The following is a 19,925-nucleotide window of genomic DNA, read 5'->3' on the forward strand; positions in this document are numbered from 1 at the left end:
GAAGCTTGACCTTTTTGTTGTACTCCCTTGCTAGTCTTCGTTGATAATTTTCCATCTTCTGCAATGCTGCTTCCCTTCTTTCTTCTAGGTCGTCCAATCTCTCTAACATCATGTCTGTTGTGAGATTTTTCTCCCATGCTTCGGTCTTTTTGGTTGGCATGAGGATCTCTGTTGGGATGACTGCTTCAGCTCCATAAGTGAGGAGAAACGGGGATTCCCCGGTGGCAGATCTTCTTGTTGTTCTGTATGCCCATAACACATTATGCAACTGTTCACACCATCGCCCCTTATGTTCGTCTAATTGTTTTTTGAGGATAAGGGCGAGGGTCTTGTTGGTAGCTTCCGCTTGTCCGTTGCTTTGAGGGTATATGGGGGTGGACTTGTTTTTCCTTATTTTGAAAGTGTCAAAGAGCATGTCTATGTTTTTCCCCTGTAATTTTTTACCATTATCGGACACGATTTCCGCTGGTATGCCGAATCTGCAAATAATATTTTGGAATATGAAAGTAAACACGTCCACGTCTCTGATCCTGGCTAAGGCTTTGGCTTCCACCCATTTACTGAAGTATTCCGTGGCTACTATCAAAAATCGTCTTTTCCCTGACCCTTCGACGAAAGGCCCGACGATATCTATGCCCCATTTCGCAAATGGCCACGGGCTATCTACAGAATTTAACAGTGTTGCCGGCGCGTGTATCTTTTTGGCGAAGCGCTGACATTCTTCACACCGTCGGGACATCCTTGCGGCATCATGTATCATTGTGGGCCAGTAATATCCTTGCGTTTTTGCTTTGTCGGCTAGTGACCTCAGGACGCTATGATTCCCTGCGTCACCATAATGGATGTCGTTTAGAATTCGGTGCCCCTCTCTCCGGGATAAGCAACGTAGTAATGGCCCGAGGAAGGATTTCTTGTACAGGACCCCATCCCGGAGATCATATCTTCCTACTTTGGAGAGTATTTTCCTAGCTTGTTTATGATCCGCGGGTAAGCTTCCCTTTTCGAGAAACGCATGGATCACCGTTCTCCAATCATCTTCGTTGCTGAAGTCTTTGTCTTGATTTGCTCTTGACAGGATATCTTCTTCGTCAAAATCGTTATGGATGTCTTCTCCTACTTGGTTTTCGATATTTTCTTCCACTGTATCTTGATTGGTAGCGAAGGAGAATTGAGATGCAATCGAAGGCTCGTATACCCTTGTTATTTTAATAGCTTCGACGCTTTTATCCTTCAGCATGGATGATATATATGCTAGGGCATCCGCATGCCTGAGATCCTTTCTGCATAAGTGCCGGAATTTGATGTTCGGAATTTGTGACGCCAATGTTTGGACCAAGGCCATGTAAGCTGAGAGGGTGTCATCGTACACATTGTACTCGAGCTCTATTTGTCGTATGACAAGCTGTGAATCACTTGTCAGTCTTACATCGGTTACCCCCATTTCTATTATTACACGGAGGGCATGTACGACTGCCTCGTATTCAACGATGTTGTTGGTATGCTCTTTGAATTCTAACCTGAGTGCCTGTACAATCCGTTCTCCGGTTGGGGTGGTGATGACAATGCCTATTCCTTCTCCTTCCTTATTTTTGGAACCGTCGACGAAGACTTCCCATTGTCTTTGACTCGCGGGTTCGAGGATATCCATTGGATCTTTGCTTTCTTCTTCGGCTTCTGGTATTCCCTTAATCTCTTCGTCGTTTTCCAGGGGAGGTCTGCTAAGAAATCCGCCAAAACTTAGGATTTTCGAGAATTTTGAATTTCATGAATGATGTTGAATTGGTCCAGGTGGGTGTTCCACTTGGCTATTCTGCCCACTTTTCCCGCGCTTTTGAGGACTGCTTCCAGTGGTGCTTTGCATGGGACGCGGACGAAGTGAGTTAGGAAGTAGGTTCTCAGCTTTTGAGTAGCCCAAACCAATGCTAGGATAAGCTGTTCGATCTTTGTGCAGTTCCTTTCCGCAGAATTGAGGGTCTTACTGATGTAATAGATAAGCTGTTCTATCTTCGTATTGGTTTTGACCAACACTGCGCTGACTGCGTCTTCTGTTGCTGCTATGTACAATGCCGAAACTTCATCAGGATCCGGCTTCTGCAGGATCGGAATTGTGTTCTTTGATTTTTTGGAAGGCTTCTTCGCATTCTGCGGTCCATTCAAACTTGCTCCCTTTTTTGAGAATATTGAAGAAATGTTTGCATTTTTCCGAGGATCGGGCAATAAATCTGCCCAAGGCTGCTATGGACCCATTGAGCTTCTGCACTTCTTTTAAATTCTTCGGGGATGGCATTTCTACTATGGCCTGAATCTTCACTGGGTCTACCTCAATGCCCCTTTTTGTTACCAGATATCCGAGGAATTTCCCCGAGGTGACACCGAAAGTGCATTTCTCTGGATTTACTTTCATGTGATGTTTCCTCATTGCTTCGAAGATATCTCTCAGATCCTGGTGGTGATCTTTGCGCAGCTTACATTTGACGAGCATATCGTCGACGTAGACTTCTAAGGTACTACCAATCCATGGCCTAAAGATAGTATCGACCATTCTTTGGTATGTTTCCCCTGCGTTTCGAAATCCGAAGGGCATTCTAGTGTAGCAATAAAGGCCATGTGGGTTGTAGAACGCTGTGTGTGGCTGATCTTCTTCTGCCAGGGATACTTGGTTGTAGCCAGAATGTCCATCCATGAATGACAGTTCTTCATATCCTTCTACTGCTTCCACCAGCTGATCTATGCTTGGCAGGGGATAGCTGTCCTTTGGACATGCCTTGTTGAGGTTAGTAAAATCGATGCATATCCTAACCCCTCCATTTTTCTTAGGAACGACGACCATGTTGGAGATCCATGTAGGGTACTTGACTTCCTTGATGAAACCCGCGTCTATTAATTTCCGAAGTTCTTTTTCCACTGCCTTATGGTACTCTGGGGCAACTTTTCTAATTTTCTGCCGGAACGGGGGTGTGCCTGGTTTGATGCGCAGCTCGTGTTAGATTAATTTCGGGTCAATCCCCGGCATACCTCCTAGTTTCCAGGCGAATATATCCGCGTATTCCTTAAGTAATTTGGTTAGAGAATCTTCCCTTCTTTCGTCCATTATGGTCCCTACTTTGATCATTTTCGGGTATTCTTCCGTTCCTATGTTGATTTCTTTTACGGGCTCTACTGGCGTGAATACCGGCTTCGGGTCCCCGAGGACTGGGACGTTCTTTGATTGCTATTTGGTATGTTTCTGTCCTTCGTTGGCTGCTGAAGGACCTGTCTCTGTGTTTAGGACATTATCATCTTTTGTCAAACCCCTTCCTGTAGTTTCCTTGAGGAATAGGTCTATGGCCTTCTCTTTCGCGGCTTCTTTATTTTTAATTCTTCGGGTTTTTCGCTGCTCTTCTTGTTCGTTGTTGATACGATCCTGAGTGGCTTGGAACTCTCTTGCAGAGACCCGATCTCCCTTGATTTCCATCACTCCCTCAGGTGTAGGGAATCTGAGATATTGATAGTAAGTTGCCGCCACTCCCTTGAGTTTATGTAACCATTTTCGTCCAATAATGGCGTTGTAGGGGGATGGGGCGTCGACCACGTTGAATCGTGTTTCTACTTTCATGGGTCCGGCGTTAACCTGCAACACGATGTCTCCCAATGGCTTCGTGGGTGCTCCGTTGAATCCGTAGATGGTGTAATAAGAGGTCACCAGCTGTTCTTCATGGAGTTTCATTCGTTTGAATGCGTCGTAGAATAGAACGTTTACTAAGCTTCCCCCGTCTATGAGGATCTTTTTGAGGTTACATCCGGCCACTGGTAGTGTGAGGACCAGGGGGTCGTTATGGTCTTCCATGTCCTCTTCGATATCCTTAGCATCGAAAATAATAGGCGAGTCCATCCACTCTTCGTGCTCGTCCACCTCTATCCCATCGATCTTATACAATTCGCAGCGGTCTTCGAACTGCTTCCGTAACCTATTTCCTATTTGTGCTGTAATTGAGGGCCCTGCGGCTTCACAACACGAAATGGTGTTGATTGTGCGGTTCCCTTCTGGAAGCTGGACTGGCTTAGTTCGTTTGGATCTATCCTCGGTGACATCCTTTCGTATGTACTGTTTGAGCTCGCCAGCATCGATTAATTTTTGGATCATTATTTTGAGGTTTTTACATTTTTCGGTCTGGTGTCCGTTGAAGCAGTGATATTCACAATAATCTTTAGACTTCTCGGTTCTCGAGGGCTGTTTTCCCTTAGACCATGGCCACTCCAGGTTTTCCCTTTCTTTGATCTCTCTCAGGATCCGAGCATAGCTAGCATTGAGCTTCGTGTAAACTTGATCTTCGAATTTTCGATCGCCTGTTCGTCGTTCGTCCCTTCGTTCCTTCCTGTCTTCGTGAGGCCTCTCCGCTGAACAATTCCTTTTGGCCCCATTGGTTTGTTCTGCTGAATTGGTACGGTGTGACTTCTGTGTGTATGCCCTAGGGTTTTCACGCTGGATTTCTTCAAGACGAGCATGCTTTTCAATAATTATTCGAAGATCTCCCTCTGTCTTAGGTACGCTTCCATGAATCTCAACGAATAGTGGACTCATTCGGTCTAATCCCCACTTGTAGCAGTTGATACTTACCACCGGGTCCACATTTCTTATGGCTTGGCAGACCTTGTGCCATCTGTTAGTGTATTCCCTCGTGGTTTCCTTATAGCCGATTGCTAGCGAAAAGAGCTTATCCATTCCAGTATTAACAGCCTTGTTGTACATGTAAGTTCTTAAGAACTTTTCTGCGAGTTGGTCGTTGGAGTGGATGGAGTCTGGCGGCAGATTATCAAACCAAGACAATGTCGATCCCTTCAGGCTCGATGGGAAGTACCTACAGAGTACTGCGTCGTTTTGACTCCATCTAGCCAAGACACGGTTATAATACCGAATGTGTGCAGCGGGATCACTGGATCCGTCATAGCATTCAAATGTCGGGACAGGGCACTTGAGTGGAATAGGGGTGCTGGCCAGGCGATGAGTTAGGGGCGTGGAGTTAGCCTCTCTCATGACCTCTTCTGACCTTCCCCCGCCTTGTCTACTTTTTAACTGCCTGATCTCTGCCATCATTTCATCACGCAGCTCTTCCATCGCGCGGTGGTGCCCTACGCTCTTCTTCTCGTGATAGCTTGACTCTCCGTCGTTATAATCCGGGTCGGATGCGCTACTACCCCTTGCCGCTTCTCCATTTGCTGCTACGATGACTCTTCGGTCTCGGTTTGAAACTGGTGCCTTTGAACTTGCTTCATCGAGTTGTTGGCTCGTCTTTGTGCTTAGGGCAATCCGGTCTTTTAAATCCTGGTTTTCTCTGGACAACAGAGCTACAACATATGAGTAAATCTTCTGGCTCTTCTTCAATTCCTCAAGATCGTCCATCAATCGATGTGATTGGTTCGACCCCTGATTGGGAGTCCCAGCTCGTGCTACTACGGCAATGGTGCCACCTTCTTCTATGGTTTGCACTAAAGGTGGGGGAGGTTCAGCTTCGATTGTCGGCATTTCCAGATCGGGCGAAGTGCCCATCTGCGGCGTTAGAGCCGCCGGCACAGTTTGATTTTGCTCGTTTGTTGATGGCATTCCGAAGGTCGGAGGGTGCGCGGGTTGGTGTGTTCTGGATTCATCCACCCTTTCTTTTGGTTGGTGAAATTGATTCGTAGCAAAAGTTTTGCTGGCTTCCGCAGCCTTTGGGGCAGCCGTTGTTGTACTATACTTTGTTGCCGCTGCTCTGAGGGCCGCGGCTGCGACGGAGTTAGCCTTCATAGGCGAAGTGATTTCCGCAGTGTCCTGCCTCTGACTGGTCATTTTGGCTTTGTCTCCTTTCTGCTTGCTCCGGGTGATGATCGGGGTTGTCCTTGGTGCTTCCTTTGACGTGACTTTGGATTTTCCTGCTTCCTGCATCTTTTCCATCGTGGGTCCTTTTGTCGCTTTCGTTTTATTTCTGCACAAGGGAATTTCAAACAGCGAGAAACAGAAATGTCCGTGCGGATCGGGTTAGTTTACAAAATTCCTTACTCCAAGACCGGGAAAAACTGCCTGAGGGCCACAGAGAACTTTTAAAAATGCGGGTTCATTGAAGGTACGCGGGAACGTGAAAGGATCCCCTTGAAAATGCACGTAGATCTTTTTGAAATTTTTTGAAAGCGACCCACTGGAAAGCCAGGTCCGTACGATATCTAAAAAATGTAAATCCATGGATCTAAGCGATAAATCTTTTAACCAGTTTAAATTGCTTCGACAGATACTGCCAGGACCATCGAAGATAACGGGTGCGTTTTTGAATATAGTAAAGTTAACAAAAGGTAAATACTGCTAGAGCTGATGAAATAGAGCAATCATATGCTAATTTAATATGAAATCACAGGATAAGATAAATCTTTTACCGGGACGAAGTCCCTGTTTCTAGCGCCAAATTGTGAACACGTAAATCACGAAGGCATCTATATGTTCACAAACAATATTCGCACTCTAGGTACGGACTCGCACTGATAATACAATGGCATTGATTCCTTGACTCCAAACCTTCGGGTTTATCATAGCCTCATCCAATAACATCGAGAGGGGCGTTTACGTAGGGGAAGATAAAGAAAACGAAGCATAAAAGTAAAACTCATGGAGCGTTAGGAAAATATAAAGTGCTGAAATGTAAATAAGACTGGGATTTACGTGGTTCAGCACTAAGGCCTACATCCACGGGGTTGTTGTTTCACTATATACTTGATGGTTACAAAGATAGTCGAGTGACTTTGGGGTTTACATAGATCTGTATATTGTAAAGGACTAACTTACACTCACAATCTCTCTCTCCTTCCCTTCCTCAATTTTCTGATCCCCTTACTCTTGGTGGAGAGGGGGTATTTATAGGGTTAGAGTGTGGGACCCATCTCTGAGGACCGTTGGAACCTTATCTTCTTGTGTTTTGTGTCCATCACGCGGGGGTCTTCGTTTATTACTTTATCACGCAGAGTCGTCCTCGTTCGTTCCACGGGTTGATCGACACGTATGCTGCTCAGAGTGTTTAATGCGGGTAGTTGAGGTGCCTGCTCGTGTCAGGCAAGTGTCTTCTGCCCCTGTCACATCCATGTCAGTTCATTTTCTCTCCACCGTTGATCTTGGCTTCTTTTGGGGATGAGATAAAGTAACTCTTCGGGAGTTATCTGGTGCTCCGCAGAACATCGTGTTACTGGTACGTCTTTTTAACTTCTGCCCTTAGATTTATTCGGGCAAAGATCCAACGTCGGCGGGATGGGCATATTAGCTGTGGGCACATGTCATCATGCTTTGATGACTTTGTCTGCATGCTCTCCACGTATGTTCCTATATACACGTGTTTGATGATGAAATATGTGCACACAGAAGGCTTTGAACTATACCATCATGAATTACTGCGAATGCTTTAAGTTTTTACTGTGGATGCGTCAATCGTGTCATACTGATTAAGAGTTCTATTTCAGACAGGGTTGAATATGTGTAACAAGTCGGCACATTCCATTTGACCGGGCATGAAAGACCAAGGCATTTGAGGCGCCGGAAAAAAGAAGATAGCTGCAGCTTTGGCCAAGAAACACGCTTTATTGTAGAAGCTCTACCATATTTCAGCCAATAGGATGATTTTCTTTTGAAGCGGACCTAATGATGAGTGTATAGATGAAGAAGTGATGGGTATGAAACTCAACTTTTTGCCGGAGATATAATCCTCTTGCTCATCATGTAATTCTCTCATCTTTCTCTCTACAGTACAGTGTACATTATGTAATGCAACTGTTCATTATGGTAGTAAGTATTATTTAACACTTTATTTTTGCGCCCTATATTGTCTGTAGGGCTGTTCATGGTCGGTTTTGGTTCGGTTTCTAGCCACCAATACTATCGGTTTCTAAAAATCTAAGCCAAACCAATCCATTAACCATTGGTTCGGTTTTCAAATGGTTCCGGCTGGTTTCGGTTTGTCCCGGTGGTTTTTGGTTAACCAATAGTTATGTCAAACGACTCAAGCAAACAAAAAAAATACACAAATTTACAGATAAAAAAATCGTAGCTGCCGATAATATTGGTTTACACAAATTTACAGACAAAAAAAAAAAAAAATCAAGAATAGCTAAAGCTTACTCTAAATCTAGAGATCAAAAGGAGATGTATAATATATCTTAATTTAGTTATTGACGAACAAAAAAAAATGAAGAAGGGAAGAAAAAAACTGTACACATACATGGCAGTTCAACGTCAACAACAAATTTAGGCGTTGGTGGGCATTACAATTGTTCAAACACATGTTTTTCCATCATCTTTGAGGTTAATTTTACGCAATCATGTTTATCGGGTTAAACTGCTGTATTCGGTACTTCGTAATTATTCGAGTGACATTTACAAACAAATTTGTCCCAACTGGACACATGCACCGTAGCAGGTGTAATAAAACCTCGGAGAAAATAAAAAGTAAATTTGCTCATGTGATGATTCTGGGCTCGCCTTAATATCAAATCAACAACATTAACGGAGTTGGTCTCTTTTGGTCTTAAGTAGTAAGAACCATTGCAACTGAAAATACACGTTAAAGTCCACCTATGGCTAGTTGTTGAGTCTTCGGTCAATTGCAATGAAATATTGGGTGAAATGAAGTAAAAAAGTCATAGTGAAAATCATGTCTGCAGATTATCTCAACCCATCTCATGATTCATGAATTTCTTGTTTGCACGTGACATCAAAGCATGCGACATTTTACGGAATTGTTGAAGCCTTCAAGCTCTGGTTTTTGAATGTCGGTCGAATTTGGCTGTCGGGTTTGGATTCAGTGAAGTCCGTATTCAAGTACTTCATCTTCTTTACCCGTTTCTCTGCTATTGCAACTTGTTTAGAATCCGAATCATCCGACTAATCAGACGATTTTTTTCAATAAGTTTGAAATGGAAATCTGTTTATTTGTTTGTATGTGAAGTAAGTTCATGATCTATTTTCTTAATGATGTTCATATGAATCTCAATTTCATGAAATTGTAAACCAATTTTATTTTTTCTGCATAAATATTGTGACGGACAAACTCACCATATTTTCATCACTAAGGGACTCCTTCGTCGACTGAGTTAGGGGTGGAGAAGGGAGGCGACTGAGAGAATGAGAAAGAGAAAGAGGGAGATTATCATAATGAAATATTAAATTTAGGGTTTTTATTTATCCTCTAAATCAATGGGTAGAATCTAATACTTGTAAATCAAGGTAGAAACTAAGTTTAAAAATTAATCGGTTTTCCAATGGTTTTTGGTTCAGTTTTAGAGGTTAAACCAAACCAAAACCAACACTATCGGTTTTCCACTTTCTACACCATAACCAATCCATTAGTAAATGGTTCGGTTTGGTTTCTTCCTAATTGGTTTGGTTCGGTCCGGTTCCAGCGGAAAATCGAAACCATGTTCAGCCCTAATTGTTTGGCTCATCATTTTAATGTTTTCAAGCATTTGATGTCCTTGGTTCAGTTAGTACAGTTTGTAACTATCAAGTAAAAAATTCTTATTGTATTGTGGTTGAAGCTTATAATGATGTTTTCAAGCATTATGAAGCTTATAATGATGTTTTTTCATGTTTAAGAAGATGAATCAGATTTCCTATAAATACTGTATATAGGAACTGGGCACTGAGTTATGAAAATTTAACATCAGCTCGCTAGCTCAAACAATAAACGAAAGTTTAGCCCAACCTGAATAAAAACGCTATACTCCTGGTGCAAAGCACGGGTTTCTATCTAGTCAGTTGTTATTTGTAAAGTAGGGTCTTTGTGTTGGATTAACTTCAACATAGAAGTCACTAACAAGTTGGTTAGGACAAGATTAGAAAATTGATGTAATCCTAAGGGAATTAGAAGTCATCTGGTTCTAAGAAAAGGAAAGACATGTAATAAGGTAATAGGATTAGGAAAAGGAATTCATAGTTCTATATATATATATATGCTCACCAAAGTTGTGGTTGATCATATGAGCAAGATTAGAGCTTGTGTTTAGTTTTGAGAAATTTTCTAAACATTAGTAAAGAGAATTGTCTTTATATAAGCTAAGTTTCATCTTACAATTGCCATTACTTTGTAAATGTGAAGCAATTATTATCTCCTTTTCGAATTTGTATACCAAAAAGGAGAACTGGCAGAGAGGTATATGAGTCCATCCATGCGTCTTCTCTCTGGCTATAATTTTCAGTGGCTGTTTGTTCATCTTTGGAAAATACTGAATACGCTGGGCCGTTGGATTAAGATCTAGGATGACATGGGAGGGGAAGGATAATCTCAGCCGCTATTTTGTTTTATAAGCAAAATAGACAAGCTGTTTTTTCGATACAAATAAACAAACGAGTTTTAGAGAGTGTGATTCAGGACTTTCAGCGGCTGAACTTTGATAACAGGGTTTTGCGAACCAGGGTTTATACAGAGAGAGTTTTTTTCCCCGCAAACCAGAAACGAATTCTTTGTGAATTTCCTTAAACCGGTATGATTTCTGTAACCTTTTTCTGTTCTTATCTCTTTAAGTTTTCTTTTCTATTTGATTTTGTTTAATCATCATGTTTGCTTCCCTCTTGATGCTGGAATGTTTGTAACAATGTATAGAATAAAATTTAGATTTGGAGATTAAAAAAAAGTTAGGGTTTTAGGTTAATTTAAAATGGAATTTAAGTGGAGTTTTTTGTTTGGGGATTTTGGGTTTAAGATTTTTGCGTTTCTCTGAGTTTAGGGTTTATTGTTGTGTCTTTGTATTGACTCGGCCTAGTAGCAATTACTATGGTGCTCCACGTGTTAATGAAAGACAGTAGGAGATACTGGGAACATCTGAACTTCTTACAATATTGTGAAAAGATTGAGCAGTAACCATTCTAATAAACTAAGCAGAGCCACAGCACATTACCTATACATGTCTTCTATATGAATCTTATTTTACCATGCCGTCTTTATTGAATAAACCTTCATTACTTACTGCATCCAAACAATTGCTATTACTGGGATATACCAGCGCGCACCTGTTACGTGTTTAAGTCTCGCTCTCGTTCTCTCTCTGAGTAAACTCAATATACTGTTTCTGTTGTTACATGAATATGGAATTTATAACTTAAGTGTTTGTTGTCTTGGTGGTTTAGGTTTCATTAATGGAGGCTGTTGACGAATATAAACCAGCAAACGAATTTCAAGAGGATGTCAAAGACTCACTTCTGGAAATCCCTTTGTCAGATTCGCAGGAGTTTTGGCTTATCCAGTGGCCAGATAAACAAGTAAGGGGGTTTCTCTTAGTTCTCAGTTATCGGTCTATCAGTTTGTGCAAGTGTTTACCATTTTAGTTTGGAATATTCACCTTTATATTGTGATTTGAGATTCCAGGATCCTGATTTTGATGGCCAAGAAGTGTCAATTAAGTTGCATCATGATGGACAATTAGCTAGTTTTGAAAGTTCATCAGGTAAAAGTAAATCCTGGTTTTGTGACATATCATAGATGGTAAGCTTTTGTTGTTTTCTTTTCCTTTGGCCATTTGTAGCATTATACTTATTCTGTGTATTCTATTATGGTAGGAATGTCATACGAAATGGTGAGCTATGCATCTCAAGAACCAGATGCAACGGTATTTCTATCATCTGCATCTGAGGCAAAGATTGGTACGTCTTATTTCTTGATTCTGTAGACGGTATTGTTTCCCTTTGTAGATTGCAACTCGCACACATGTACAATATCTTTGTAATACCAGATAAACATATAGAACTTCTTTTTGTTTGGGTTGAAGTCAATATTTGCTCACTTTAGGCTGTGAGTCTTATACTCACTAGTCACGATGACGTTGTTTGGTTCATCTGAGATTCAAGAAACACTATTGGTCTGATGACTATCTCCCTTTAAGACATTTTTACTAGTCTGTAAGCTTTGATTCTCTCTTCCAAACACTTGAAGTCATACTTTTGTCGAACTTCTCATAATTTTTCTTTTAGTTTAATCACCTCTATGGCTACCCTAGATTAAAGAATAACATGAAATGTCCAACTCCTTCCTGCAGTTATGTTTCTAGTTTGTTATCTTCAGAATATTTTTGGAAATCCCAAAAATGAATAAGAACATAACAGGTTTGTTTCAATTCAGAGTGTCGCTACCTTACAGGATTAGGTGTTGGGTAAAGTTCTTTTGCCTTAAAATATGAAATGTTCAAATGCTTTGACAGGCACGCTAATGAGAACTTTCCATCTTGGAATCCTATGCTATTTGAGATGATTGTCTGGCAAGTCGCCATCGTATTGTAGTATCTTTATGAATTCTCTTGTTTGTACATGCATCTTCAATACGAAATTTTTAGGTCCCGTGCTCCTACGTATCATTGCCTGCTAGAGTTATTTCGTAGCGTCAATTACTGAAGATAGAGAATACCCTACAATTTGGGTGATCTGTGAATTAGGATGGTTGCTTTCAATACTTCTATTGAAATATGCTTAACTTCTGCTAAGGCCAATGCTCCACATATTCAAACACCTAGGATATAGGATATCTTTGAAAGTTAGAGTTTGGCAACAACAGACAAAGTAATGTACATGATAGTGCAGTCAAATGGTTTATAATCAATCAAGGCAGTACATAAGCCCGGCCTATCTAGGTGCATAAAAGCTTTTTTTGAATGCTTAAAGATTGGAACCAAGTAGTATATGCCATGTTGGGGAAAGAGTACATTTGATTCTGCAGAGAAACTTCAACATATGTACACGTAAATCCACATATAAGTAAGCAAAGTTTAAAATCCAATAGACCAATTATCATGTCTATTTTGTACTGTTAATCTGCCAGGATATCTTATCTTTGTTAAAATCATGTTTTGTTATTGCCACATATTCAAATTAATTCAATGAAGACCAGGTCTTGATTATAGTTTATAAACAGGGTAATGAGGTGTGCATATATTTTTTTCGTAATTTATTTCTTACAACTTTCATGCAGACTTAACCATCCGTTGTTTGTTCTGCCATTAAAAGGGACTTTCACTAGATCTCCAATTACAAATTCATTAAAAAATAAAGTGGAAGCTCTACTTGTCTGCGATTATTGAATTGCATTATTGTGGCCAGAGTCATATTGTTTTTGCTTAGCATAGCATTTAACGTCTTGAAAAATGGTATCCGCATGTTTGATTCTTTAGATGAATAAATTTGTAGACTTCATGCTATTATCATTATTTTATTTGGGATTTTTACCATTCATCAACTTTTATACTGTTAGACCCAATTTATGATCATTGCACATTGGGGTATGAAATTTGTTTTTGTAGTCTTAGTTGTATTATGTAATTACGATGCATCTTAAAACTTCTCTGACCGAATATCTGATGGATATGCTTAGGTAATACATAGTCAGTTGCTCTTCAAGAATATTAGATAATTTTAATGGATCAGATTCTTTGATTTATTGTTGAATCTCTATATTTGCTTTAGCAAACCTTATTGCTTAATCAGTATCTAACACTGTTTATGTTTATTGTTATGTTTATTCTTGTTGCAGCTGGAAAAATTTCACGCCGTGTTTCTTTGGTCCGCTATCCAGAACTCCGCGAGCTTGAAGAAAAAGCTAAAGAAGCTAAAGAAAAAGCCAAGGCTGAACGTGCAGCTCAACAGAGTGCAAGAGCACACTCAACTGCAATAACTCCATCTAAATCTAGTGGTGGTAGGCGAGGAATTTTGCCTGCAATTAGTGGAATGCCCCGAGGTAAACTATTGGGTAGCGGTGAGCCATCATCGAAGCATCCCAAGAAAAGACGCGTCAATGAACCAACAAGAACAATATCTCCAGCGGTTAACTTATCAGGAGGACATGGAAGTGGTGTTACTACAACTTCTTCAGGATCTGCTGGGTCCTGTCGTTCAGAGAACTCTAAGAAGAAGAAGAAGACCAAGGAAGAAACAGAGTAAACAGGAGGGGTTCTGAAAAATCGTGAATTTTTTTGTCCCTTTGATATCAAGATTTTGCAAGTCCTTTTCAAGTGAGAATATGAAATATGAACCAACGCATTTGGGCCTTCTTTACAATCGATGAATCATTAGTTTTACCATTTTCTTGTGCTGTATTTTTGTACTGAAGGTTAAAATTGTTCACCCAGTTGGCCAAAGAGCCACTCTCATGGCAAATGAACTCAGAACTGAGATTGCAGACTTTGCAGTGCCGACTGCTGAGCCGAGCCTACGGGCAGTTCAATTCGTGCAGTGTCTCGTTCTTCAGGGATAAGTTTGAAATGAGCATCCAAACCCAATGACACTCTCATCATGTCACGTAAACCTAAAAGCCTGCTCAATAAATTTTAACTTACTCTGCTGTTTCTGTTTGTTAACGAATTTTTAAAGCAAAAGAAAAGAGGGACAAAACCAAAAGTAAAAAGGAAGAACTGTTTCCTATACACAGCATATAACAACAGATTTTGAAAGGAAAGCTTCAATGCAATCTCCAAGAAAAGACTGAAAGTTGTGTTTCTCTCTACATAAGATATCAGTTTCATTGTCGAGACTCGAGTAAAGCTAAAAAGCTTGACACTTGAAAACGAGTACTTCTTAACCTTATTCACTCCTTTCACAATTTCCCAAGACTAAAAAATGTTGTCTTCACAAAACAAAATGAGAAAGACTATTTAAATACATGGAGAAATAGTTCTTTAACCATAATCTTATGGAAACCTTCCTCGACTGTAAAATGGACGACAAGACCTTCTTCTATGAAAGAGTATCATAGAGTAGTATGGTGTAGCTTATCCAAATAAGAAATTCTGCGTGCGTGACTCCGTTCCGCATACAATAACCCTTCTCGAGTTTATTGCAAATGAACCAAAACTAAGCATGCATTTGGATTAGAGAGAAACACAAAAATCAAACATACAAGAAAGTTGTTATTTTTGTAGGCCGAAGTCTTCCAAATTTCCGGAAGTTTCAAAATCTTATAGAATTATATAAACCAACATATTGTATGTTCTGAATGTGACTTCTCAATACCATTTACACTAAAACTGTGTATGAATGCTCAATGGGGGTCAGTTGACTCCCAATCTAGTTCTCTCCTAAGCCTCATTTTGGTCTTGACAAACTTAAAGTTTCTATCCCAAATCTAATTTGCTTCCATGAACTCAAGAGGTTCTTTTTTCTTCCCCCCTCCGGATCAAAAATCCTAGACCCACCACTATCAGAAGCAATTTTAAGTGATTCAAGTGTATTTTTCACTTAGTTGCAGTGAAAGATCTATTGGACGAAAAGACGTCCTAAAGTAGATGACAATCTTAAATCTTTAACCGTTTAACGGGTAACATCAAATGGGATTAAAGTGTGTTTAATGTGTATTAAATGTTACAGTATGACACCCCACCCACGAATCAATTCTATGGTACCTTCTAATAACTTTACCTGTTTTCCTTCCATCATTCATTGGTATATTGATTTTAGTTAGCAGCTATGTAAAACAGAAATCACAGAAGGATTAACATAGAACACCTAATAAACTTTTATTAATTTGATAGCGAACTCAAAGACAACAAAACCTCATGAAAAATGAGGACAAAATAAACAAAGCTCAAAATACATATATCATCATCAACATCAGACCCCCAGAACAAACATCTGCAAATTAATTTCAAGACCCCTCTGTGGTCCAGCAGTTACAAGGAAGAGATTTCAGAACAGACAAGACGGAGAAGAAGAAGAATGATGATGATGCTTACTAAACCTAAAAGGATGACAAGCAACAAGACAAAAAGACAACTTATGTTTACTAAATTTATTAATATGCAGTACTTTTCTTTCCCCCCAACGAAGAACACGATAAACTCTACTTTTGATTACATTATTAATCTTCTTCTTCTTCACTTTTAAGATCTTCACAAACTCTTCTTTACCATTCTCTTTAATCTCTTTTTCTTGAATCTTCTCTGCATCATCAGTTGATCCATAAACAACTATTGCTAGATGATTTACATCATCTTCATCATCTTCACTACCTTTTCTATTTACTTCTACATAAAGAGGATAACTTCTCAAAAACACTCTTCTAGTGTCATAATCTTCATCTCTAAAACTTCTAGCTCTCTTCCCATCTTCTTCATCTCCTTCCATTACTACCATCACTGCTGTATTTTCCCCCATAGCAAACACAAGATATTGAGAAAGACAGAGTTAGAGAGATAGAGAGAACTGAGCTTTAAAGGGTTTTAGTTCTATGTAAACACGAAATGTATTAAAGAGAGTTAAAGACAGAGAAGAAAAGGAAAAAAGATGAATGATGTTATGAGTCAGTACGAGTCAGAATGTACTTATTTTCCAAACGAACCTCTATTTGGTCAAAGATTTTTAATGAGAATAAAGGAAAAGCTCTGCTCTTATTCGATTTTTGCGTGGAAATCTGGAATCTATTTCAAATTTCATATTAGTTCACCCGGGAACTGTGAAATAAGGAATAAGGATGAGCTAAGAATTCATGGGGATGGAGTGACATCCATTCAAAGTGACCAATTTTGGGACCATCCACTCCCCACCATTTGGTATGAGGCTCATTCACGTCATAGTCCAACCCCTTGAGTATATCTCCAAGATTATCTGCATAGAGCTGGTTAAAGCTCACAATGGTTGGACTGCAAAAAACAACCGAGAGGTAACATAGAGATGCTTAGTTTGACTTTAGGGCTGCAAGATCAAGGACTCGACGCTTAAACACAAATTGATAGCTACTGTGGTGCTTTTAACATTTGAATTCACGGACCCATTGTAAAAATAGACAAAAATTTTAGGAAAAAAAATGAACTGTATCACAGACCCATTGTAAAAATAAACAAAAATTTTAGGAAAAAAAAAATGAACCTGACGTGAATCGAACACGCAACCTTCTGATCTGGAGTCGACGCGCTACCATTGCGCCACAGATCCTGATGTGTTTATTGTCGACGTTTTCTTTATATAAACATTACAGGAACAATCTCTAGTTCCAAACTTCCATTACATCACGCTTCCTCCTAACTCTAGATGGCAATAAATCGTGACATATCTGTTTCAAACCTATATTTTGAAGTTTGTAGTTAACATTAGTTGGGGAAAATATACTGTGAATTCTTTTTTCTTTGCCTCGCTAGTATATATAAGGGTCTGAATTTTGTGACCATCTTGCGGGATTTTAAGTTTGTTTTAACCAACTGAAATGGGAGACAACAAAGATGTTGATCTCAAAGGCAAAGTCTGTGTAACTGGAGCGTCTGGTTACCTTGCTTCTTGGCTCATCAAGCGACTGCTGCTATCCGGGTATCAAGTTATAGGCACAGTTAGAGATCCAGGTCTGTCTACAGTACTTTTGTTATGTCTTAGTTACGTGATATGTTTTTCCGGACGTGCACATTTATAGCCAGTTTTGTTTGATTTTATAGGAAATTTCGACAAAGTAGCTCATTTATGGAGATTGGAGGGAGCCGAGGAAAGATTGAAACTGGTGAAGGCTGATCTAATGACGGAGAATAGCTTTGACGCTGCCATCAGTGGTTGTGAGGGTGTCTTCCATACTGCTTCTCCTGTCTTGGGACCTAAAGCCGATCCACAGGCATTGACTACCTCCGCCACCATCTCCATAATATCATTATGCTCAACTTTCTTTCAGTTTAATATTTTTTCACCATGTTACTGAAATATGTTTAAATACAGACTGATATTCTAGATCCAGCAATTCAGGGCACACTGAATGTGTTAAGGTCATGCAAGAAGAACCCTTCCGTTAGACGAGTCGTTCTCACGTCATCATCTTCGACCGTAAGAGTGAGAGACGATTTTGATCCACTGATTCCTCTCGACGAGTCTTCTTGGACCTCTGAGGAACTTTGCAGAAGCCTACAGGTAAAGCTCTCACAGTCTCTATCAAAATGACCAAATGTCTGTGCTAGTTAAACTTAGGCTTGAGCTGGACCACAATCCTAGCCTATAATTGGATTGGGATTGGTCAATTGTCAGGCTACTTTCTTTAGCTTTGTCTAAATTGCATAAACCAAACTAAATGCTCATTGTCTTTTTGTATGCATAATTAGATCTGGTATCCATTATCGAAAACTCTGGCTGAAAAGGCAGCATGGGAATACTGTAAAGAAAACGGTATCAGCTTAGCTACGATCCTTCCTTCCTTCGTCATTGGCCCTAGTCTCCCACGAGAGATATGTTCCACTCTATCTGATGTTATTGGTCTACTTAAAGGTTCCATTCAATCCTGCAATGTCTACATGAACATGTTAATTATGCTTAGATTTTTATACATTTTACGAATTTGTGAACGATACAGGTGAAACCGAGAGATTTCATTGGCACGGAAGAATGGGTTATGTGCATATCGATGATGTAGCGCTTTGCCATATCCTTGCATATGAAAATGCAGACGCAAGTGGGAGATATATTTGTAGCTCTGATGTTATTGACAACAATGAGTTAGCGTCTTTTCTCTCTAGTCGCTATCCCACTTTAGCTGTACCAAAGAGGTCAGTTCTATGCTTCTGTCGAACTCATCTAATCTAGTGACTTGTCGACCTCATCTAATCTAGTGACTTATTCTGGTGTACAATAATGGGCCTGTGCAAGCCCATGATTCATCGATGCATGATGAGCACAGTTGAACAGTGCACATCCTAGGTAGTAGAATATATTGTTCCTATAAATATGGTTTTGATGAGACCTTTAACGATTGATGTTTTTGGTTTTGGTAGGTTTGAGCAGCTTGACAGACCAAGTTACGAGTTGAATACATCCAAGATGAGGAGTTTGGGAATCAAATTCAAAGGACTAGAAGAAATGTTTGATGACTGCATTGCTTCACTTAAAGAACAAGGCCATCTTTGATCTTGTTTTCTACTCTTTAGCCACTAATCAAGACACTTGAGTCTTGTTTTTCTCTTGAATTATTGCACAAATAAGCACTTGTTTAACTCGAGTGAACATTTGGAGTTACAACTGTAGACCATAAAAGTTGAACTAATTATGAATCTCAAGCACATGGTTGTACTGTAGTACACTTGTGCTTAGTTGTGTGGAAAACGGAACAATTAGAGCTCTCTAAATGCACTGTCTCGCCAAACACAAAAGGCCAAAGTCCATTAGCTATTCTTTTTCTGAATTCTAGAGTCTAGACAAGGGGAAAAGTAAAGGGGGAATGAATTGTTGAATTGCATATAACCTTCTTTGGGGAAAAAAAAAAAAAGGGATTGCAGAATTATAAAAAGTGCCAAAGGCCATGAGGAAGAAGAGTCCAACAGTCTTTAGCTTCACCCATTTCATGACCGAATGGCCCATCAATCAATCAATGCCACACCACACAGGTGGGAGAGAATATAATAGAAAGTGTAGATGGAAGATCTCACTAAAGGGGTCCGCAGTCTATCTCTGTTGACCCTACTCGTCTTCTTCTTTCTCCTCTTTATGGGTGCAAGTATATATCACAAAACGCTCGTGGATAAATTTACTTTTTTCTTTCTTCACATGTACTGCTGCCTCGGTCAATCAGTGAGATGCTTCTTCTTCTTCCATCAATCATTGTAGTTGTAGTAGTAGGGCTAGATCACTCACTAGTACTAGTAACTCTACATTCCGGGTGAGCTGAACCGAATCAAAATTCAGATCAATAAAGAAAAGGGTAAAGATAATGCGCGTTTTGCCCTCTTAGAAAGGCAACCTTTGCTTGCCATTCCCTTTTCAATTACCCCCCTTCTTTTAAACTCATTGTCCCCCCGAGTAACGTGCCTTTGCCATCCCCACCCCCAACAAACAAATTAAAAGATTATTTACTTTTAGGAAGAAAAAAATGGCACTGGGTTGTGGAGATTGTGTACGTTCAACTCAGACAATTAGCTGGATATGTATGGAAGAATATTTGATTGAATATTCTAGGGCCTGTACCGATTTCATGAAGAGGATGAAGCTCAAACTTGTGATCTCT

At 40.0% G+C, this 19,925-nt stretch overlaps 2 protein-coding genes and 1 non-coding gene across 3 annotated transcripts; 2 read left to right on the forward strand and 1 right to left on the reverse strand.

The window, feature by feature from the left end:
* The first annotated feature begins 10,315 nt into the window (after positions 1–10,315).
* On the forward strand, positions 10,316–14,049 carry LOC113356741 (mediator-associated protein 2-like). The gene is made up of 5 exons (XM_026599949.1): positions 10,316–10,470; positions 11,114–11,245; positions 11,352–11,430; positions 11,543–11,626; positions 13,503–14,049. Exons 2-5 carry the CDS (start codon positions 11,123–11,125, stop codon positions 13,907–13,909), a joined length of 693 nt encoding a protein of 230 aa, XP_026455734.1. The 5' UTR covers positions 10,316–10,470; positions 11,114–11,122; the 3' UTR covers positions 13,910–14,049.
* A 2,774-nt stretch (positions 14,050–16,823) lies between these two features.
* TRNAW-CCA lies at positions 16,824–16,894 on the reverse strand. The gene has a single exon. It is a non-coding gene; the product is annotated as a tRNA-Trp (tRNA).
* A 157-nt stretch (positions 16,895–17,051) lies between these two features.
* On the forward strand, positions 17,052–19,024 carry LOC113361448 (tetraketide alpha-pyrone reductase 1-like). The gene is made up of 6 exons (XM_026604694.1): positions 17,052–17,295; positions 17,386–17,555; positions 17,657–17,845; positions 18,034–18,196; positions 18,282–18,474; positions 18,700–19,024. The coding sequence occupies exons 1-6, from the start codon at positions 17,163–17,165 to the stop codon at positions 18,830–18,832; spliced, it is 981 nt and encodes a 326-aa protein (XP_026460479.1). The 5' UTR covers positions 17,052–17,162; the 3' UTR covers positions 18,833–19,024.
* The last annotated feature ends 901 nt before the right edge of the window (positions 19,025–19,925 follow it).

Source organism: Papaver somniferum, chromosome 3 (genome assembly GCF_003573695.1).
Source record: "Papaver somniferum cultivar HN1 chromosome 3, ASM357369v1, whole genome shotgun sequence".
In the NCBI taxonomy this organism is placed as follows: Eukaryota; Viridiplantae; Streptophyta; class Magnoliopsida; order Ranunculales; family Papaveraceae; genus Papaver; species Papaver somniferum.